At 45.0% G+C, this 22897-nt stretch overlaps 2 protein-coding genes across 2 annotated transcripts in view; both read left to right on the top strand.

Moving 5' to 3' along the window:
• Nucleotides 1-14529, top strand: part of LOC127476918 (translation initiation factor IF-2-like) — a 76414-nt gene extending 61885 nt beyond the window's left edge. The window contains exons 2-4 of the mRNA XM_051800437.1: nt 10592-10708; nt 12804-12857; nt 13820-14529. Of these exons, the coding sequence (XP_051656397.1) occupies nt 10592-10708; nt 12804-12857; nt 13820-13879 (231 nt within the window). The 3' untranslated portion in view covers nt 13880-14529. The remainder of the gene's footprint in view (nt 1-10591; nt 10709-12803; nt 12858-13819) is intronic.
• A 3007-nt stretch (nt 14530-17536) lies between these two features.
• The window catches only part of PDZD8 (PDZ domain containing 8), a 58371-nt gene continuing 53010 nt past the window's right edge, over nt 17537-22897 (top strand). Inside the window, exon 1 of the mRNA XM_051799557.1 lies at nt 17537-18505. Coding sequence (XP_051655517.1) covers nt 17622-18505 — 884 coding nt within the window. The 5' untranslated portion in view covers nt 17537-17621. The remainder of the gene's footprint in view (nt 18506-22897) is intronic.

Genomic DNA, 22897 nt, shown 5'->3' with positions numbered 1-22897 from the left:
TGGCTCCTTACACACTTTCTGGCAATGCTGTCTAAACAAAGGGGCTATCTGAGCTTTGCAGACGTCATGGATTCTACATGATGAGTCAGGGATCTTCTATTAATGCTTTTTTTTAAAGGGAAATATGCATGAAATACGCTTTCCTAGTGCAGACACCTATTAAAACTTTCATAGCAGTATTTCTGGAAATTTAGAAATGGCCACTAGATCGAGGCAGTCTAAGTCCAACTCGGAAAACTTACATCATGAGGGATTTTTTTCTACATCATGACTGTTTCTTTTTCTGTCCTGCTGTCATGATCCCACTCACAGTGAGTTAAAGATGGCAAAGTGTGTATTTCAAGCATCCAAATAACTCCTGACCTTGAACAACAGACTCAGGCACTGTCAGACTGCAGCCACTCTTCTTCACTTCCTGCTGAGCCAGAGCTGCAGAGTGGTTCCTACTGGGGAATATGACCCAGGCCACCAAGGAGTGCATCAGCTGGTTTGCATGATTTGGGGAACTGGGAGAAAACCTCGATTCTTTCTTGGTGTGTTAGAAAAATACTGACCAGCTCAGTGTAAGCCAGGCAAGGAATATTATTTACTGACTAATTGTCAGTAAAAAATGTGTGAGCTGTGGCTCCATAAAGGAAACCCTCAGTAAAAAACTGTTTCTCACTTGATCTCGCTTGCAATTTAAGAAGTTACATTTACACCTTCTCTGGCAGCCCTGTGCCTCTTGCTCAGTTCTAATCTGAAGCAACTGCTGTGGTTCAGGTCGGGGTTGGGAGGGATAATCAAGTTACTGCTGGCTGGAGAGTTGCTGTGTTTGTGTCGAGGCTGGGGGTTCCACCACATGCACACTTCTAGACTCCCACAAACACACAGCAAAAGTGCATTATCTTAAATCTTCCTTTGCTGACATTTAAATGAACACATTTTTCCTCAAATATGAGACAGGCCAAGAACATCTGGCTCCACTGATGCTCAGTTAGTAACTCATTACACTGCAGGAGCTCACTCATTTTTGAGCCCTGGGCTTTGGTAATGCTCTGGCCTGGTTTATGGCTCTGGTGTACTTGATTTGCACTTGAGCCAGGGTATTATATTTAGGCACTTGAGCAACAAATTTTGCACAGAGATCCAAACCTTTAATTCACAGTTCTGGAAAGCACTGTGAGGGAGTTAGTCCCCTGCTCATTACTCATTGTTTATGTTTAGAATATAGTTGCTTCAAGGAATGACAAAATGTACAGACTCTAAAAACATATGCATTGAAACTGAGAAGCAGAGGCACATAAGCCAGCTTTTCAGATCCTGCTGATGCTTTATCTGAGATAGCAGCCTGATGAAACATCCTGCTTGTCTGTTTAGGATCATGACAACTGTCCCATCACTGTCTGGTTTTCATTGTCCTTTCTCTCCTTTTTCCACTGCTTGTAATGCTCCTTTACCCACTTGGTAATGCTTAGTCCTCTTTTGGGATCAAAAGATGCTAAGGCTCCAAATAGGACACAGAGGGCAGCAGGCTCCTATTATTCAACAGTAGAGTTCCAAGCACATACAACTATTAATGCTCTGCTAGTGCTTACAATCACACAGTAAATCATTCATATTAACTTCCAACAGAGATGGGCATCTTTAGAAAAACTGGATTCTGCTCCTTTGAGAAAATTTTGGGATGACTTCCTTAATCATATCCAGGAGAGAGTGAACAGATTACCACTACCAGATATCAGAATCACATCTAAGAAAAATATCAGGCTGCCAGGGAGGAGTTAAAAATGGAAAGCTTTATGTCACTGGTGCCAGGTTGGGTGACAGAGCAGGCTGGTTGGAAAGAAGGATGGAAGGAGTAAGTGACAATATCAGTCTCTAGCAGAGTCTTTATCAGGCAGTGTAAGTCTAGGAGGAGTTAACAGAAATTAATAGGATTAAACTTGGCTGAATTCAGAGCAAAAAGTGAGATTTGCTTTCTTGGAGGTTTGAGATTTGGAGGTTTGGCAGTTCAGTAAGAAATGAAACCTTAAAAGGGGTGGTTGGAGTATTTTTTATCACTATTATTGGTAGTAGTATTTCAAAAAACCCCTGGCAAGGATACAGTCTTTAGGTGCCCCACCTGCAGAGCAGGTAATGTGTGGGGGGGTGGCTGAAAAGGAAACCAGCTGTGGGCTGGTCACACAGTGCTGCACTGCCTTGGAGTGTCCTGTGCTCCTGCTGGGGTGCCTTGGTCTTTCTCCAAGACTAGAGATCAGCAGCACTACCCTGGTGAAGGATTCACAACAGCTGCCTGCTGCTGGAGACAGAGAGCAGTGGATTCAGTCCTTACTGTGTGTGGAAGAGGGAACGGTTTCCAGTAGCAAGAAATAAAGGCTGAATCCCTTGAGCTTCCTGGAAAGTAAGTTTTTTTTGGAGAAAAGCGGTGTTTTATTTCTTGCCTGACAACTTCCCTCAGCCCACCCCACTCTTCCACCACCAAAAAAAAAAAGTTATAGCATTGACAAGACCAGTTTGTGCTGAGCATGGTTGAACCAATAAAAGTCTGTTGGTGTCTGGTCTCAGGCAGGCACTTGGAAGGCAAGCACAAAGTAGAGACACTGTCAGCAACACAATCACCTCAGGAAGGTGCTCCTAACCCTTCCACTAAAACAGAGAATAGTGTTTGTGGAAGGTGAAACAATGCCTGACCTGCTGGGTCTCCTTCCCTACAGGATTCCCTGCTCTGGAATGCTCTGTCACTGTACACACTGGAAATACAAACAGTGTATAAGGAAACATCTTGTGGAGCAGATGCTGCACTGGCCTGTCTGTCCTGCAGCCCATGCAAAGGGACCAACCCACTCCCAGTGAGGACAAATGACAAATAGAGGGCCTGACAAAGTACAGAACTCTGTTAGCTGTGCTAAAAAAATGGTGTGCATCTGTCCAGAAAAGGCTTGGCTATTGAGGCAGCAGATCATTGCCTTGGTGGTGGTGGCACTACAACAAGTGGATCCCCCAAGGGGAGGGCACTTAATGACTGGATTCAATGTTGGGTTTAAGTGGACTTTTCCCAGGCTCTTCTGAATGCAGACAACTGCAATGCCTGCTGGCTGTCTCTTATTTTCTCTCAGCTGTTTTCTTAGGACCTCTGTCATAGGAAGGAGTTAATTGTAGATTATCTACAGGTGAGGAAACTCAACTGCATGGTGGGAAATGTACTTGAGGTCTTTAAAAATTGTTAAGAAATGAAGGTTGTGCTCCTGGTGAAGGTTGTATCATTAGCCTTAGATGGGAAAAAAAGCCATCAATGCTGCATATTTTTATGTATGAGGTCAAGCCTCCTTGTGCTGATTCTAGCTCAGTGAGGGCTCAGTCTGGGGGCAAAAAGGGGAAGCAACTGAAAATCTTCTGCATTTCAGTGACTGCTTGAGTACATCTACAGCACTGCAGAGCTCTCCTGTCACCATCAGTGAGTAGAACTGACAAGATGTGATGGCTCATTATTGCCTGCTAAGGAAGGCACTGCACTTGGGTTTTCCAGTAATCCTCTGCTGCTAGATTTAATATCACATTACAGGAAGCCTGACTACACAAACCTTGGCAAGATCTGATGATCTCACATTCTTCCCTGTTCTGGTTTACACACTGACGTGCAGATGCTGATCTGTTTTGGAGAAAGGATGGGCTGGTTTTGCATCTTTTGCTATTCAAAAAGAACAAAGTTTTAGAGCCCCATGTCCCAGAAGTCCTGTGAAGAGGAAGCTTTGGACTGTATTTTGTCTCTTCAAGCCAAGACTGTCTCCAGAAGTTGCTGTTCAAGGGATAATGTATTTTTATTGTGCTGGTTAGTCAGTAAGGCTTTTAATGCCACAGGAAATGTGAGGGATGCAGCTATGAGTCTCTGTGTGGCTAACTCCTGAAGCTCTTAAGTAATGTCCTGGAGTAATATATTCCACTTTTAGCAAAAAACCCCAACTCAAACTAACAAAAAAAACTCATCGAAGAAAGTCAAAACCCACTAATATCTGTAATATAATAAGATAGAAGGTTGCCCCCTTTGTTTCCTACGTGAAAAGCTATTTTATTTGATTATGACCCTTCCCTCTGTGCTTTTTGTTCCACTTGACTGTGTTAGTCTGCAGTACCTGTTTAGCAGTAGCCTGTTTGGATCTGTTTTGTCCAGCAAAATCTTGTAAGATACTCACTGGTATCTGTTGCATTTCCAAATAGTTTGTTTTTCAAGTTCTCCACCTGTTAGTTCATCATAGCACACAAGAACACGTGCACTGTTGCCAGATCCACGCAGGACTTTCCCCAGATGAGCTAAATCAGAAAACAAGCATCAGCTGAAGCAGAACAAACCAAGGTAATAGCAGAAAAGGCACTGATAGTTTTGTTCCCAGACGAAAAGAAGGAAAAAGAAATGTGTGTGATTCATTGAGCCTGAAATCTTCAGATGCAAAGGATCAGATGTTGCAAATTCCCACCATCTCTCGTGAATTCTGGACTAGAGAAGCATTCAGGGCATCAGTGGCATTGCTCAGACCATGAACAATTGCAAGCAGTGGGCTATGGGAAAGAGATGTGTTTGCATTGAGAAGTATTGCCCAGAAAAGCTGAGAACCAGAACTCTTCATGGCTACCAAGAATCATTTTTACATTTTTTTACCAAAACCCAGTGCTTCTAATGCTTCTCTACTAGAAAAGAGTTCTTGCAAATGGGATAATGAGGAAGTATCTAAGATGAGTCACAAAGCCACAAGGAAAGAAAGTGTATGTGAGCAACCACAGCCCCCTCCTTCACCCTGTGTGCCCTCGATAGACAGAACAGTTTCCTGGGGCCAGGGCCTCCAACAAGAGCTCTATTAGCTATATTAGATATATTAGCTATATTAGCTCACTAGTGCAGACAGTGGCTTAGGATATTTATTCCAGAGGCCCCAGATGTGCCTACCTGATCCAGTTATCTATCCAGCTTGGAATTTTGGTAAGCACATTTATCCTGGTCTTACAGGAGTGACTTCAGGGCTTGAGGAGCTAAGCCCCATCTTGTTACAGGATTCAGGTGACAACACACCTTCTGAAGATATGAAGCCACTTGGCTGATGTCTGTAGTGAGAATTTGGGCAGGATTCCTTGGAACTGCTCTCTACATTTACCCAAATCATTACAATGCCCTCCCTGAATGCTGGGATGGGGCAGATTCAAAGCAAAACTACCCTGAAAGCTGGGCACACTGAACTCAGGCACAAAATAACAGAGAAACAAAATGTTCAGCCAGAATCATGAGCAAGGAGGGAAGACAGGGCTGTGCTGACGAATTCTTACTGAAACCTTTTTCTGTAGATAACACTTGTCAAAAAACCCCCAAAACAACAGCAAAGTGAAATGCAAAATGTAAACTAATCACAGTTACTGCTAACTCTACTCAAAGTAAAAATTGGGGAAAGTAAAAGGGAAAGGTTGATGCTGTGAGAGGAGCAGCAATAACTTGCTTTTAAATCTTCATTGCATCTGTGACCTCCTCTTTCACCTAAGTTTGAACTTCTGCTTGCTCTAAATGGCACCTATCTTATGCCAAGTGAACAGTTTCCTCCAGTAAAGGCATCGTTCCATTAAAAGACATGAAAAAGAAAGTTACTGTGGGAAGTTGTGCTGCTGAGAGTAACTGTGGGAATCAAAGAACTTGGCCTTGTGGAAAAGCAATATTTTCATTGCTCTGAGAGGGTTTCACAGATAACTTGGTGTATACTCTGCATATGTCCTTGACGGTGCCCTTGTGGCCAGGGAGGAAACAGTGGAGCTCATGTTACAGCATCAGATGTGCTGAGCAACTGGTGTGGAGGAAGCACTAATGCCCACAAATCTCCTGTGCAAAATCAAACACAGACAATTACCTTGGTTATGAACTGTGGTGCTGGAACAGGCTCAGCCAGCAGCCTGGCCAGCTGCTCTTTGGCACGGACCCTGAACAGATCCTGCAGTTGGTCCCAAATCTCCAGCTGCTCTGCTCTCCCCACCCGTGTCAGTACTGCACTGATGACATCAGGCACTCCCAGAGCTGCTGCTGGCTGCCCTTCTCCTGGACACATGGGCAGCTCAGCCAAAGTGCCATCCACGGGCTGGGAAAGCCCAGTAAAACAGGGAAAGGGCTACAGGGTATGCAGCCCTGAGGAGGGAGCACTGCCCAGACAATCCCCATTCAGAACAGAGCTGTAATGAGCTGAAGGAATCTGTGCCCCCTTCCTAACAGAAGGGAGAGGAGCCCCCAAATACCCCAGCTCTGCCTGCCCAAGACAATTCTGTTGCACAAAGGCATCTCTGTGTATCTGTTAGAGACCTCTGGTCTCCCCTGAAGAGCTTTAGCATGGGACAGAGCTCAATCCTTTTACCCATTTGCTCCTTTCCCCTATCCTCTTACCTACTCTGTTCTTCACAAGGCCTGTTGTTAAAACCCCACTCGTTTTTTTTCCTGCCATCCTTCTTAACATGAAATTTATACTTGTTTAGCTGTGATTCCCTTCCCCTGCCTTTGCCATCCTTTGTGCCCAGGCTGCTCCAGAGATGGAGCAGAAGTGAATATTAACAGGAGTACATGCTCCCTTGTTTGTGCTCCCTCCAAAGCAGTTCACTTCTGCATGGTACAAACAGTATTGCCAGACTAGGTTTTAAGCAATTATCCTAATGAAACAAAGATTAGCATCTCAGAAGTCTATTAACAAACTTAGGAGGGCTGGTTTTTTACCCAGTATGTGTATTTATATATTATTAATGAAATCCAAGACTTGCACTACATGCCTCTATTCCTTCTGTATCACAGCAGTGTATAAATTATTCCTGTTATTGTTCCTTGCTGGTTGTCTCTTAAGGAGTTAGGGTGAAAAGGAAGAGCTTTCTGTTCCTTTCAGAACTGAAGCCCCAGTGCCATGTTAGGCACAGATCTGAGCTCAGGTTGCTTTCTACCTGCTTCACCTGCCTGAACTCTGCATTCCCCTTGCAAACTGCTTTGCCTTCTGTAGGATTTGGGAACCGGGGGAAAGCAGTAGGATTACCCTGGGATAACAAACTAAAATGCTGGGTACAGGGAGGGCAGGGAACCCATGCCTGCCTTAACTCATCTTTCTGCTGGAATCAGCAGGGGGTGAAGCTCTGGGGAAACTGGTCTGAAGGAGGGGTGTGCATGAAAAACTCACATGCTGCTTAATTTCTCAGAAAAATATTAACATCCTTCCTTGCTCCTCCCCCAGGAACAGCCATTTCTGATCCCTGAGATAAACCCAACTGCTTTCTGTTGTTTGTCCTCTCTCAGTCCAGCCCTGCTCCCCCAGCAGCTCCCCCTGCACACCTGCAGCAGTGTTCACAGCGGTTCCAGGAGGTGCCTTCCAGCTTCCTCCTCCTCCTCCTCACCGCCTTGCCTTCTAATTCTGCTCCCCTCAGCCCCACTCCCAAGCACGATGAGCCTCCCCTGCCTTTTTTTTCTACCATTTTCCATTGCTTCTGTGCTACCAGTTTGGCAGATCTTTGGCCAAAACCTGCTCAAGTTTTCCTTGTTAAATTCCTTCTACTCCCACACTTCTTCCTCCTCCCCCCAAGAGGAGAAGGAGTTCTTACAGGTTCCTTTTTCAGACCAGCTGTGTGTTGATAAATAATTATGAAATATTTAGTGGATATTTACTGACTGCAAAGGAAAGCAAGCCTGCAGTGACCTGCAGAAAAACAAGGCAGGGATCATACTTTCAAGCCTGAACAAAGGAGTTTTGTTGGATGACTAGGTCACAGCAGCATCTGCAGTGGAAACACTTAATAGTTTCATTTAAAAAAACATGAATGTAAGACTAAGGTAGAGCATTTAAAAATAATTGTTCTTAATGTTGCTACGGAGACCTTTCTTGGAGCCATTGGATGGGCTGTGCATTGACTGTATTCCATGTAGGAAACATTTCCCCCCCAGACTATGAGAAGCTGATAGTACTCCCACTTGTACGAGCTGGTATGTAGGAGGAGACAGGCTGTGGAACTAAACAACAGTTAAGAGGAGGTTTACTCGGGCTTTCAACCCTTAAAAACTTGTAGATGTACATTTTTAGTGGTCTGCTAACAGTTTCTTGCCTTTGCAGACACCCCTTGTGTAATACATTCTGCCTTTCCTGAAGCAGAAGGGCTTAGGATCAGTGCTTAGGATCATTGTAATTGGGGTGATAAATGCAGCAATCCTATTACAAAAATAAGGGCTATCACTCATGTGGCTGGCAGTGCACGTCTCTGCAGCTCCCTCACTTAAATCTGAGAAGTTTCAACACATGGCATTCAAACAAAAACTGTACTGACTCCATTAAAGATTTCTTTTTGTCTTTAAGCTGAGCTGATTAGGTCACAGTACCAAAGGCAGAAAATGTATTGCTGGTGCTCATGGGCTGCTTTCTTAAAAAGCTTTTGAGAAACGTTGCTGATCAAAAGTGGTTAAGTCAAAATCTTGGCAAAAGAAATCCAAGTCTTCATTACCATATTCTCAGCTTCACCCGTTCCAATAAAAATAATGTTATTTGGAACTGCAGCCCCCACAGAACTTCAGTTTCACTTTTTAGATGACAATTTTCATCTTCCTGCCTTTTTTCTCTTTTCAATATTGATTCAGATTAAATAACCTTGCACAGATGACAAATTTTAGCAGGAATTATTCAGGAGGCCAAGCTTCTTTAGGGCTTATTTTAGAGAAGTTTTAAATTTCATACTGAAAATATTTGCTTCAGTTTTTCCATTTGTTAGATGTACAGCTCAATAAGTAAATTCAAATAGAAGTATATATGCTGCATTTCAGGTAGTTGTGGTTTTAGAGACATGATCCTAAAATTAGTGGAATAACTGAAAAGTTGTAGGCTGGTAGTGGGAGGAAATGCTAATCTGCTGTGATACTGAGAACAACAAACAGGTTCCTCACTTCTTTTAGCCTGCAGAGAAAAATTTCACCTTCTCACTCAATCCAGTGTCCACAGCATCACTGAGTGCCTGGGAAAAAAAGAGTGCAAATTGTACAGATACAAAACTGTAGGAATACCCAGGAGTTTTGCCTTCTGGCTTAATGAAGCTACAAGAGTGCAGTTTGTCCAAAAATGGTGAAATTGTTCTTCAGTTAGAAGGGATTTCAATCTTCTGTCCTGTCAGTAGATCAGAAGTGAACATGAAGAACCCTGATTTAAATTGCATTTCTGCTAGAGATTTCTATCCATTTTTACTGATAATCCAAATTTCAGAACAACCTCCTAACCTACTAATTATTTTTCTTACTTATTTTTGTTACTTTCCTTGTCTAGGCAGTTCACTTAGTTCATTCCTCTGTAGTGTTTCATGCACAAAAAAGGTAGAAAGTGTTAAAAAGTTATGGCCTAGACTCAGTGTCAAAGGATAAGGCCAGATCTCTGGCCAGAGATACCACAGTTTTACAACTTGCAAAATGTTTGTGAAACTGCAAATTGCTTCTGCCCTTTCAAATGTCACTTCTTGAGTGTGAAACATGAGGTCGTGTTTTGGGGTGAATTTAAATTTATCTGGTGTTTGCCTTGCTCTGAACAGGCTCTGAACAGAAGCAGCACAGACAGTGTAGTATGAAACCAGACTATTAAATCAACTCTAATGGGAGAAAGGCAGGAATTGTAATGTTATGCTTTCTCAACTGAAATGTTTTACTAATGATATTTACAGAGATTTCAATAACAAAGCTATTTATCTTACATAGTTTAACAAAGTAACTTATGTTATTACAAAAATGTAGCCCAAATTGATATTGATATGTATTACATAAGCATACATGTGTACATGTATTGCAATATGTAGATATGGGTGCAGTGATTACTATTTGTCTTTAAACATAGTTGTCAGGCTGTCTCCTGAAGAAAATCTACTTGAGTTTGTGCAGAAATATGCTGTAAAGCCATGGGAGTCCACGTGCATGTTTTCATTCCCTGAATATAGAAACATCAATACAGGCAGGGGAAGACTGTTGTGAAAACCTGTTACTGGGAAGAAACAGAAATGAGAATATGTAAATAAATGTTTCTAATCACCTTTACCAAGCTTCCTGCCAATACAAAAGGTACTTTTCTCCCCAGATTTATTTACATCAAAACGCCTACTTTACCTTTAACTGCTTGGAACAAAATATATTCATTTAGTTTAAACTGTTAGGTTGAGGGGAGGGAGGGCTGACCAAACAGGAGGGAAAATGAAAGGATCTCTTTAGGCATTATTGAAAGGTTCAGCTCCACAAATGCATTTAGAGTGCTCACATGGACAGCTTTATGTACAGCCCCTGCAGGTGCCCAGGAGCACTGAGAACCCAGAGTGACAGCACCCAGTCATGCCTGCCCCTGCACTCACACCAACCACACCTTCTCCAGAACGCAGAGGACCTGAGCAGTAATTGCCTTTTTTTTCCTTTTAGTGGCTTGATACCACCGTGAAACACAGCAGCAATGAGAGACCCCGAGGTGAATAATGGAGAAATCCCAGAATCTTCCTTTCCTGAGGAAACTCACAGATCTGACACAAAATTTCTGAGTTATTCCCTGCAGCGTGGAGAGGGTTCCCTCAAATCCCTACTGCCTCCTTACTCAGCTTTCCTTTCCAGCCGAGCCAGCCCCGGGACAGGCGGGGGGAACGAGCAGCTCCAGGAGCCCCAGCCCTGCCCTGGCTGTCCCTGCTGCCGGGGCTGGAGCTGCGGGGCTGGGCTGGCAGGACTGGCACGGTGAGCGCTGCTGGGAGCGGGACGGGAGCTCGGGACGGGCTGGGCGGTGCCAGGGGCTGCTCCCGCTCCCCCCAGCCTGTCCCCTGCCTCGGCTGGGACACAGAGGCTATAACAGTGCCTGCTCTGCCCCACAGAGGCTATAACAGTGTCTGCTCTGCCCCACAGAGACTATAACAGTGTCTGCTCTGCCCCACAAAGGCTATAACAGTGTCTGCTCTGCCCCACAGAGGCTGTAACAGTGTCTGCTCTGCCCCACAGAGGCTATAACAGTGTCTGCTCTGCCCCACAGAGGCTATAACAGTGTCTGCTCTGCCCCACAGAGGCTATAAGTGTCTGCTCTGCCCCACAAAGGCTATAACAGTGCCTGCTCTGCCCCACAGAGGCTATAACAGTGCCTGCTCTGCCCCACAGAGGCTATAACAGTGCCTGCTCTGCCCCACAGAGGCTATAACAGTGTCTGCTCTGCCCCACAGAGGCTATAACAGTGTCTGCTCTGCCCCACAGAGGCTATAACAGTGCCTGCTCTGCCCCACAGAGGCTATAACAGTGTCTGCTCTGCCCCACAGAGGCTATAACAGTGTCTGCTCTGCCCCACAGAGGCTATAACAGTGTCTGCTCTGCCCCACAGAGGCTATAACAGTGTCTGCTCTGCCCCACAGAGGCTATAACAGTGTCTGCTCTGCCCCACAGAGGCTATAACAGTGTCTGCTCTGCCCCACAGAGGCTATAAGTGTCTGCTCTGCCCCACAAAGGCTATAACAGTGTCTGCTCTGCCCCACAAAGGCTATAACAGTGCCTGCTCTGCCCCACAGAGGCTATAACAGTGTCTGCTCTGCCCCACAGAGGCTATAACAGTGTCTGCTCTGCCCGAGGGTCTGCAGGAGGGCACGGGTGGCTCTGACCCTCCCGCAGGGCGGAGCAGGGGGTCCCCCAGCAGAAGGGACGGAGCCTCTCGCCCTGGGCTGGTTTGGCTGAGCTCCTCTGGAGGCTGCAGAGCCAGAGCAGATGCTCCGGGACCGGCTGCTGCCCGGACCCAAAAATACCTGCAGACCACGCAGGGAATTACACAGTTAATGAAGGGCAAGTGAGCCACAAAGCCTCTCAGGGATCCTCATCTCAAAAACTATATTCATCTCTGTTTTAACCCTTCAGCCATTGAATCCTTATATAAACTCAAAATTGCTTTTTAATGCAGTTTCCTGAAGCCTCTCCATCAGCCAGAGGCTGCTTTGGACTAATCCAGGAAGTGAGCCAAGTATTAAAAAAAATAATGTGAGGTTGTGGAACATCAAAAACATATTGACCATAGTGTAATTATACTTGAAATGGATTAGGGGAAGTAGCTAAAACAATCTCCACTCTGAAAAACATTATTTGGGAGCATGCAAGAGGGCCTCGGGGAGGCTGCTGGCACTTCTGAGTAGGGATGGTGAATCTGCTTCAGAATATGCAAGGAAAAGGTACTTGAGTGAACACTAAATGACAAATGTGATAATAACTGTCCCAAACGTATCACTTTCCAAAGCTCAAACAAGCTGGCATCTATATGAATACCAGAAATCAGTGAAGTAAATGCAGGAAGAAGCAAAATACATGTGACAAGTCTCACTTGCATCTGCGAATTAAAGAACAGTTTCTGGACTTAAGATGTAACAGCAGACAGGGAATAAAGGAAATCTTCAGTTTGACTTGGATACTGGTAATATTAAAAGCCTGAATTTGTTGCATTTAAAATTAAAATAGCTTTTTAAAAATTTTTATTTAATCTTGGAAAAGTTATCTGAGCGCTACAGTTCCCAAGTGGAGGATCTTGTTTCATGATATAATAAAAGCCAGGGTCTGTGTGAGATAGTAACAAAATCCCTAATTAAGAACCAGGATACTTTAAGCTTGAACATGATGAGCCTCTTGAAGTAAGTATCCAAAGCATCTTTACATCCAAAATGTTAAGCTCTTGATTAAACAAGCAGAACACACTTCAAAAGATAATTAAAGATGAGCTTCAGTGAAAATACTGGATTTGTATTTGGGCCAAACTAAACCTTAGATGCAAACTCTCACTCCCTTTTTTGTTTTAACATGTTCTGATCCAAAGTGGTTGGACTCCAAGCCACTATTACCAACCAGCTCGAGTGCTTACTTGTTGCAGGTAAGACTGCAAATATGTTCATAAATGAGAGTACCCCTGTTGTCAGACAGATTATACTAGACCCATAAATTTAGACACAAAGTTAAAAACCTCTTCTTTTACAGATGTGAGCGCCAGTTTGGGGCATCTGCATCTTTGGGCAGCCAGTGGAGTTGTTTTGGTTTTCTTTCTCCTGCTACACACAGTATTCACAATTCCAAAGCAAACCCTGGAGTTTCTCACTGTCTCTGAAAACTGAGGGGTAGGCTGTCAGGCAGGGGCCACCAAAAAGCAACATGTAATATGCATTTCTATCCTGAACAGAGGTCTTGCAGTGAGACATTTCTAGAACAGGAATAAACCCTCCTAAAATTCTCACTTGCCATCCCTAAAAATACCTAGAAGTGGGAGGGAGGGGGGAGTGTTGTATTTTTCAGTGGGACAAGTGGATGCATTCAACTCAATGGATCCAGTGATTTATTCCAGCTGGCAATCTTCTGCTGGTTCTCTGTAGCACTAATACAGCCTAAATATGATCGAGTCACCCAAACTGTACTTTCTGCCACAAATTCTGAGTGGGGGAACTTTGCTTATAAGAGTGAAATGTACTTGAGGGACTTGGAAACAAATACCAAGCCACAAGAGATGGACCACCCTCTGTGCAAAAATGGGCTCAGAGGGGCAGTGAGGCAAACTCCTCCAGCTGGAGACGGGGTGAGCTCTTTCTGCCAGCACTGGGGGCAGACTCCTTCTGCAAACTGCCCCTTCAGAGGCAGAATTAAAACAAAAAGAAAGTAGGGATTTGGATGGCATCAGAGAAAACCTCACATGACCTAAAGTGTCAGTGTTTTTAAAGAGGTTTTCACCAATAAAATGTAGAATCACCTGATAATAAGATAACACTGTGCTTGGTAGAGTTGAGAACTAGAACTGGAAGCAGTCCTGATCACTGTGTTTCTTTTTCTTTTTTAACATATCTTCAGGACTGCAGTAGACCAACATGCTCTGTGCAGCATATCCTGGCTGAAATTGTAGATGCCTGAGGACAGACAAGAGAAAAAAACACCCTCCAGCAGTCTGTCAGCACAGTAACTTCCAGCAATCTTTGTATTTAATAGCCTTCAATGGATTGTTTTCCTCATGAATTTACCTAATCACTTTCTAAATCCTGTTTCACACAGCACCATGACAATGATAATCTAATTTTGGTCTCTAAAAGATGTAATACAAAAACAATAGGAGACCCAGGAAAGAATGAAATAATTTTGCCAATAGATATTACAAAAGAAGGCAACGATTCCAGTCCAGTGATGAAGAAAATTACTAAAACCACTAATTACAAAACAACCCAGCACTTCCTGCTTTGAAAAATAATCTATTAAGACTATTTTGCAGTTTTGAAAAAAATAAAACCCCCCCATGTGAAATTGCCTTTCCCAGCTTGTGACATGGACGATTGTTTCTGTGGTGCTGCAATGCAAAATTTGAAGTGTGTCTCTTCAACTGGTCCTACTGCCTGGGGTTTCTAAAGCTGCTCCTAAGCCCAAGGATCCTTGGATCAGTCATGAGTGAGACGAATCAAGACAAATGTTCCAAGAGTGTCACTAGTCTTTGCTTAGAACAGGAGAATTTGCTCAAACACACCCCTTCAGTGAATTCATGCTACTTGCTCTCTATTATCAATTACAGAACTCTACATATTTTGCAATCTTTGTACACTATCACTGTCACAATCTCCTGCAAAATGTTGAAAATTAATTTTGAAGTTCTACACTTACAGGTTTGTTACCATCACGTCCCAAATTGATTCGCAAACTAAAAGAGTATTTTCCTTATTTAAATATATGAAATATATTTATGTGAAATATATTTCAAATAAATCCCTTTTAATAAACTATTTCCTAGTACTTTTTGAAAAAATCAATACAAATTTAGGGGTTTTTTTTGCGTGTCTTGTGTTTTATTCAATAATTTCCTGCTATTCAAAGAGTAAATAGTTGAGTACGTTCTACACCATTTTACAAAGCTCTGCATAAGCAGGGAGAAATTGGTGAGACTAAATACACCTTTTTATTTATCTAGACTTTCAGAAAATGCAAATAAGACCTTCCAAACTGAAGCTAAAGTAAAATATGCTCTTAAAGGCCCTTTTTAGATGGTATTAAGATGAATCCTTTTCTTCTCCTCTACCTGACGAATTTAAATATTTTTCTCTCTTATTTCGGTCTGTGTTGTATAATATTTTTGCACAATCATTTTGTATTTATGTTAATGCATCTGCTGCTATTTCCCTCCATTCTCCCATTCTCACAGAAAATGCTAAACCAGGCCTGATTCTTGTTCATAACGTGCCTTTTGAGATAACACAGCTCCTGTTGAAAATGTTCCTGGGAAAGGAGAAAAGCGATTAGTGAGCTGAACATTTCAGAGGCTCTTAAGCTGCCATCAGGTGCACAAATTGTGCCAAATTCCCTATTCTGCTTGTCTAACAGAAGAAAATACTCAATTGAGTCTTCTGCAACACGACTTTTTTTATTCTCCTGCTGCTCCTCCTGACCCAAAAGCAAGGCTGCCATTGCCTTTCTGAATATATTACTCCTTATCTGAAAAGCCATTTAGTTGCAAATCCCAAACCTTTCCATTCTTGCAGTGTGCCTGTATTAGCCATGGTACAGGCCCGTAACAGAGCAGTTCCAGTGCTGGACTAATGACCTCTCTGGTATTTCTATAGGAGTGCTCTGTTAAACACCCAGGCATTTCAACTTGCAGTCACAAGACCCATAAAAAATTCATACTCTGAATCTCTGGTTTCAAACCACAGCACTGCATCATTACGAGCTTTTCAATCCTCCCACCCCACATACTTCATGAAGGGGGATGGGGAAGAGAGCTTTTATCTTCCTGGTAATAAAACTGCACATTTCTTCTCCTCTTGTTTGCATTTTTAAGCAGTTCTGGGGGCTGGAAAAAACCCCCCCAACCAACAAGGTGAGCATAAATTTCCTTATATTCTATTAAAATATAATAGAATATAAGAACCTTTTAGCTAGGTATTTAACTAAACATAAAAACTGGTGTTGAAAACAAGCTTTATTATTTAAGTAACTTTTGTCTGCACCGTGTCTGTCTTTCAGAAATCATAAAACTTCTATTTCAAGAGGGAAAGAAAAGACTACCCCTGACAAAGGGAAAACAGTGTGCAGCTGTCATAGTACATTCTCCACCACTATGTTCACCTTTGATCTGGCCCTTAAATGAGTTTGCTGGATTAGAATAACAGGGTTGGTGGTTTTTTTTTTTCTGAGGTACAATTATATTTTCCAGTAAAAATGTGGTTATTTTATATGACAATTCTGTAAGCCAAATTTGAATATGATGGGCCTTCTGGGCTAATCTTAAAATGTTCAAAACGACCCTTTCTGCAGAGTCTCCACCCGGACTGATGTGTCACCTCCCCGGAAAGTGTTGTGAGCAGCCTGGGCAGGGAGGTCCCTCTTCTTCTCTCCTCTCTGATCTCATCGAAGCAGAAGTTTTGTCCTACAAAGAAACGTCTGTCCTTGACTGTCCTGCCCACAGGCCAGCAGTGATCTCACACACAGCGCAGGCTGAAACACCGTGATGTTGTGGGCAAAGTTCTCAACCTTTTCTTCGTTGTCCTTTTCTCCCTAGGTTTTTACTTCATGTGTTCAATGATGGTTTTCAAGCCTTAGGAGATAGCTGAAGAGGGCGGAAACAGATTTATATCTTACCACCAACGATAGCAGAGCTTGATAAAATGTCATCCATGCAGTCTTTTCAAAATGCGACAAATGTGTTAAAAGCATCTCTCACCAGTAACAAAGAGGTTACAGGAACGCCCGTAGAGACAGACTTTATCCCTTCACCCCTCCCCAGGGTCACAGTACCGAGACAACCACCGTCCAGCCGCCCGCCTTGGAGGGGGCTCGGCGGCCCTTCTCTGTCACCGGCCCCGAGTGACGCCGGTCCCCTTCCGCAGCCGGGGGCTGCCCGTGCCCTGCCCGGTGCGCCCTCCCCGCGGCCGGGGAGAGCCGGGCGGGGCGGCTCCGGGGCGGCCCGGGAGCGCGCCTGGGGATGGTGCGTCCCAGGATCGCGTGCCGGGATGGTGCGTCCCAGGATCGTGTGCCGGGGTGGTGTTTCCCAGGATCGTGTGCCGGGGTGGTGTGTCCCAGGATCGTGTGCCGGGGTGGTGTTTCCCAGGATCGTGTGCCGGGATGGTGTGTCCCAGGATCGTGTGCCGGGATGGTGTGTCCCAGGATCGTGTGCCGGGATGGTGTTTCCCAGGACTTCGTCCCGGGTTGGTGCCTGGGGATGGTGTTTCCCAGATCGTGTCCGGAGATGGTGTCTGTCCCGGGTTGGTGTCCCGGTTGGTGTTTCCCAGGACATTGTCCCGGGACCGTGTCCCCGCTGGTGTCTCGGGAGCGCGCCCGCCCCTCGCGCCCCCGTGTGACCCCTGCGCGCGCCGCCGCCGCCCCGCCCACATCGCTCCGCCCCCCCCCCCCCCCCGCGCAGTGACGCCACACCGGCGCGCGCCGCCGTGACGCTGCTCGGAGGGCTCCGCCAATAGCAGCGCGCGGAAGGCGCGCGGCGCCGCCGCCCATTGGCCACTCGGGCGGCCCGCCCCGCCCCCGTCCGGCGGGTGACCCGTATGCGCGGCCCCGCGGCCGTTGGACCCGCCGGGCGGGCGCGGCCCCGCGATGGCGGCGGTGGCGGCGGCGGCGGCGCGGTGAGGGCGGCGCGGGGCGGCGCGGCCCGGCGGGCCCCAGGATGCCGCTGCTGTACGTGATCCTGCTCTCGGCGCTCGCCGGCTGCTGCCTCACGCTTCTGCTCCAGCTCCTACTCCTCTACAGGAAGAAGCCCGAGCCCCCCGGCGGGACGGGCGACGCGCCCGGCGGCATCGTCTACTCGCGCGTGGCGCCCGAGCGCGGCCTCAGGGAATACCTGCAGGGCGCCGAGCCCGCCGGCGGCCCCGCCGCGGCCGAGCCGGCCCCCAGCCCGGCCCCGGCCTCTGCGGCCGCCGCCGCCCCGGGCCCCGAGCCCGGCAGCAAACAGCCGCCGCAGCCGGAGCCCCCCCCGGCCCCTTCCTCCCGCGAGGAGAGCTGCCACTTCCTCAATGCCATCTTCCTCTTCCTCTTCAGGGAGCTCAGGGACACTGCCCTGGTCAGGGACTGGGTCACCAAGAAGATCAAGGTGGAGTTCGAGGAGCTGCTCCAGGCCAAGATGACGGGGAAGGTGCTGGAGGGGCTCAGCCTCAGGGAGGTCTCTCTCGGCGATGTCCTGCCCGTGTTCAAGTCGGTGAAGCTCATCCGGCCGGTGTGCTGCAACGAGGAGGGCTGTCCCGAGGAGCTGGGCTTCGAGGTGGACCTGGAGTACAATGGTGGCTTCCACCTGGCCATCGACGCCGACCTGGTCTTTGGCAAGTCGGCCTATCTCTTCGTGAAGATCTCCCGGGTGATGGGGAAGCTGAAGCTGGTCTTCACGCGTCTGCCCTTCACTCACTGGTTCTTCTCTTTCATGGACGACCCCGTGATAGTGTTCGAGGTGAAGTCCCAGTTCGAAGGGAGGCCCATGCCCCAGCTCACTTCCATCATAGTGAACCAGTTCAAGAAGGTTATTAAGCGCAAGCACACCCTACCCAATTATAAAATCAGGTAAGATGTCCTGCGACCTCTGTTACTGGGGGTGGTGTGCAACAGAATTGCTGTTTTGCTCTTAGCAGGTAAAAAGAGATTTTTGTGGGCATTTCTGCAGTAGGGGTACTTGTCCATTGCTTGTCTGCTGTCAGAAGCTTTCCAGGAAGAGAAGGATCGTTTTCCATTTATACCAGGTGAAGAAGCCATTGCACAGTGAGGTTGTGACATGCTCTGTACTGTGTGTAACTAAATGGCAGAATTAGGAGGTGTCAAAGATTTTCGGGATCCTGTCAGGTGTCCGACAACAGGACCATGATATCCCTCTTTGGAAGAGAGAAAGAACGGCTTTGCAGAGAGTGTCTGTGGGTTTGGGGTGTCCTCCATAGCTCCCGCCACTGGTGAGCCACCTGGGCAGCACTTGTGGCTTACACTCACCTCTAGAGGTGAGGTGGTTGTTGCCTAATGTGACAATGGGTAAAGTTCTGGCTCTGAGGAATCCTTTTGAGATCCTATGATATATGCTGTCAGCTTCTCTACTGGTCTGCTTAATTTCTTCTGTAACTTGGGTGAAGTCTAGAAGTTAATAAGAGAAATATTGCCACTACTGTGGTAAGTAAAACTTTGGGGACCTCTTGGGGTTTTTTTTCCTTCTTTGTATGGTAGTATGTTTTCTTTTACAAATGTGCACATTGCAGCACAGAGTGCATTGTACAGTGAATATAATGACATGATCAGTGACATATCTGTAGCAGTAGTGGCAAGGGACATCTTGACTTTGATTCCACGCTCTGGTATTGAATGTCTCACCACTGTCTAGGTACTGTGTTTCTGTTCTGTGTCTTACCACTCTTACAATACCATCTTTCCTTTCTCTTTTGTTTGTTCTTTGTAGCTTGTGTTATGTGTTAAGTGAGGATTTTTGTTTTGTTTACCACATTCTTCTGCAGTAAGCCTTTTTCCTGAAATTCATGAGAGATGAGTAGCTGAAAATGCCTATTTGAATTTTGAAGTGTAATTAGCTCAGTAGTGATGTAATTTTTAGAGCCTTTTCAGCTGGTTCTCCTGCAATTGAATTCCTAAGAGTTCTCATGAAAGTGGATTTGTAAAATATCCAAGATTTGGACAGCTCTGACAAGGCAATAAGTAGTTTCTTTGGGTACTGTGGTGGTCCTGTCAGATTTTGAGGCACTGAATGGCTCTCCAGAAGCGAGCAATCCCTGGGAAGCAGGGAAGCTGTCAAGAGCAGGTTTGTTTCAGTTCTCTTACTTTTTTGGAAAGAGCCTGAAGCTCTTTAACTGTGGGGAAGGGCCCTAAGGAGAGGCTGGGATAGCACAGTCGTGGTGCAGAGCACTCTCGGCATACCTGGGAAGAGCAAGTACAGCAGATGGACTTTACACTCCCTTGACAGCAGGTGAAGACAGACACCTGCATTTTTCCTCTGACAGATACACCTGGACAGTAAGGTGCTGTCATTTAGGTAGGAGTCAGTTTTCCACGTGTTTCTCAAACTTTCTGCCCCAGAAAGAATGACTGAGGCCTGTGTGAGCCACTGGCACTTAAAGGAACTGGGAGGGAAAATAAGGAAAGAAGCAGAATGTGGAACCTGAGATAGAAATGTGTGGAAATGTGAGGACAGAAGGTAACTGACACTGATATATGAAGTATAAATTATTATAAAACTAAAAAGAATTAACTGTTAATTTAAAATGTTCTCTTTAGTTAAAGGAGTTGGACATTTATGAGTGCTTTAGAGGAAAATGCAGTAACAGTTGAATTTCACACTAGATAGTAGGCTGGTAGCATAGGGTGGCAGATGTTCAGTGAAATAGTGTCCAGCCCTGGGAGGGTGGTTTTGACCTTTAAGTTTTATGCCATGACCTCATCATGTCCTTCTGCCCCTCCCTGTTTGAAGGGGGTAGGCAGGACACTAAGCTTAATGCTACTAATGTCGTTGTCTTGAGGAAGGAAGGTCGGGTCACTGGTGTCCTGCTGTGCAGAGCCTGGCCTTTAAAACTTACAGGGGGAACATTTAGCTGTGCCCAGTAGCACAAGGTCTTGTGAAATACAGTCTAAAGCCATGTATTCTCCACCAGTGTCCCCCAGGGGAGTTTAGGGAGGTGGATCCCAAGGCAGCAAGGCTTGGTAACAGCTGAGTAGTAACAATACTTTCTTATGTGGTGGCTGAGCTGAGAGCTGAGACGTTATGGTTTAGATGGTGTTTGGAAAATCAAGTACCCTGCTGATAAGATACAAAACTTGGTGGTTTAAATAGAATTTGTAAGAACACATTGAATTTGGGAATATGATATGTTAATATATTCCATAGCAAAGAGTATATAGGAAGAAGTCAGGAGTTTTTACAACTGCTTTTACAACTGTTACCTTAGAGTTTAAAAGTTTCTCATCTGCAGGGAGTGTGATTATCCTCTCCTCATTTGTTTTTCCTGTGGCCTGTATGCCTTTGTTTAAATATTTGCATCCATGCATAGCTCAGAACTTTTCTGAGGTCTCCCTACTCCTGCTCAAGTAACTTTGTAAATAAATCTTTGAATAGCAGTAATTACAGCCTTGTAAACAAAAGCACTTGGAGTGTGAGGAGTTCCCTTTTCAGCTGGTTAAAAGGGGCACTTTGCTGCTCTGTTCAGATTGGCTCTCTGGTTTCCAGGTTGAAGTTCACAAAAGAGTTTCATCTTGTTTCAAGGTATTAATTAGCACTAAAATTAAAAATATGCCATTTTCTTTGTCTTTTGTGTTAGGCAACTTATAGATATTATTACTTGGTAGTGAATGGCATAAGAAGAGAACTTTTGTCAGTATTTGATCATCCTGTAACTAAGGTTGTGTAGCAGATCCCCACCTCCTCTGGTATTTAGTTGTAAATACTGTATGAAGAAAGAAAGTATCTTCATGTGTGTTGTCTGTTGCTACAGCCAGACTACTACACATGTACTTCTGTATTCCTTCCAGTTCGTACAAAATTAATGCAGCAGAGCAGTGATTAGTAAGTTGATCTTCTGTATCACCCATTGCTAGGACTGGCTTTGTGTGATGTGCATAACTGCAGCTGGAAAGGAGAAAAAGGCATCCTGCATTCCTGCTGCACTCCTGTCTGTAGGAAAGGCAGTGCAGCCTAGTAAGTGCATTTAAAGTTTGTTTGGCATTTTATGCACATTTGTCTCTACAAAAGCAATTGTCTACTAATTGAAAAAGAAGGGATGCACTTTGTCTAAACACGTAAGTAGTAATTTGTGTTTTATTCTAATAGGGTGTGTTTTCTCTGGCCCTTTAATAAATGTGTTTGTGTCTGGCAAAACACCCTATTATGAAGCTGCTCTGCCAGTGAATGGGAATTGCTGTCTTGTATAGTAGAATTTGATTACATCCCTGGATGTAAGGCTGCTGCTAAAATCCACTGAATGGTAGGCTGGGTTGTTTTTAGTTTGGGGTTTTTGTTATCACTGATAAAGGATTTGTGCAATTCAACTGATAATAGCAACAGTTACTACTGTTTTGTAGTTAATGTGTTTCTTGTTTTGTAATAGAAATGCAAACAGCTTTTCTGAAAACATTTTTGTATGTTGGAGCAGTATCTTGTTCAGATGTGGGAAAGATCTAATATGACCATTTTTCTTCTCCAATATACACAAGTTCTGCTGCGTTTTTGAGAGTGAGATAACTGAATCACTTATTTCTTTTTTAATAGCTAGCCCTAATGAATAATTGTAGGTATCATTTATTTGGCTCTACGTACTCCAAACTCTATTTTGACTTGAATTAACTGTTTCAATTACATTTTTTTTTTCAGTCCTAAGTCAAGTGGACTAGTGGGTGGAACTTGAGACTGAGAGTGGAAAGCCTTGAGCTCCCTGTTGGCTGTGATGTTTTGCAGAGTGGCCCCAGCCCCAGCAGCTGTGTTGCTGTGCCCAGATGTGCAGTGCTGGCACTGTCAGGGCTGTATTCAGTCAGTCTGGCACCCGCCCAGCTCTCCTTGCCGCTGTATTTGTCACGCAGGTTTCTCTCACTAGAGAATGACAAGGAATGCTGGCAGCACAGAGTGGAGTTTGTTTGTTTGGGTTTTCATTGGATACACTCAGACAGTTGTTTAGTACTGTAGACATTGTTCATGTTGGTTTTAACTTTCTGTGTCATGGCTTTTAACAGTAGGATGAAGTGGTTAACACTAAGCTGCAGTTCTGCATTGCCATAGCAGGTTTGGGATTTACAGACACATTTACAGAACTGCTTCAGGTGTCTGTGTCCTTGCTTGCTGGTGCTGTTGCAGTAGTCATGTGTTCATCTGGATTAGTTCTCTGATGAGCTGTACCTTGCTCGTTAACCTTTTATTAATCTCCTTACGGTGAAAACCTTGATATGCCCCCATCCCATCAGGTGTGTAGGTACAGGTAGGGA

The sequence above is a fragment of the Manacus candei genome, unplaced genomic scaffold, assembly GCF_025592945.1.
Source record: "Manacus candei isolate 608988 ecotype Guabito, Panama unplaced genomic scaffold, ASM2559294v1 h1tg000050l, whole genome shotgun sequence".
NCBI classification, from domain to species: domain Eukaryota; kingdom Metazoa; phylum Chordata; class Aves; order Passeriformes; family Pipridae; genus Manacus; species Manacus candei.
The sequence above is the reverse complement of the archived record's forward strand: the minus strand, read 5'-3'. Positions and strand labels throughout refer to the sequence as shown.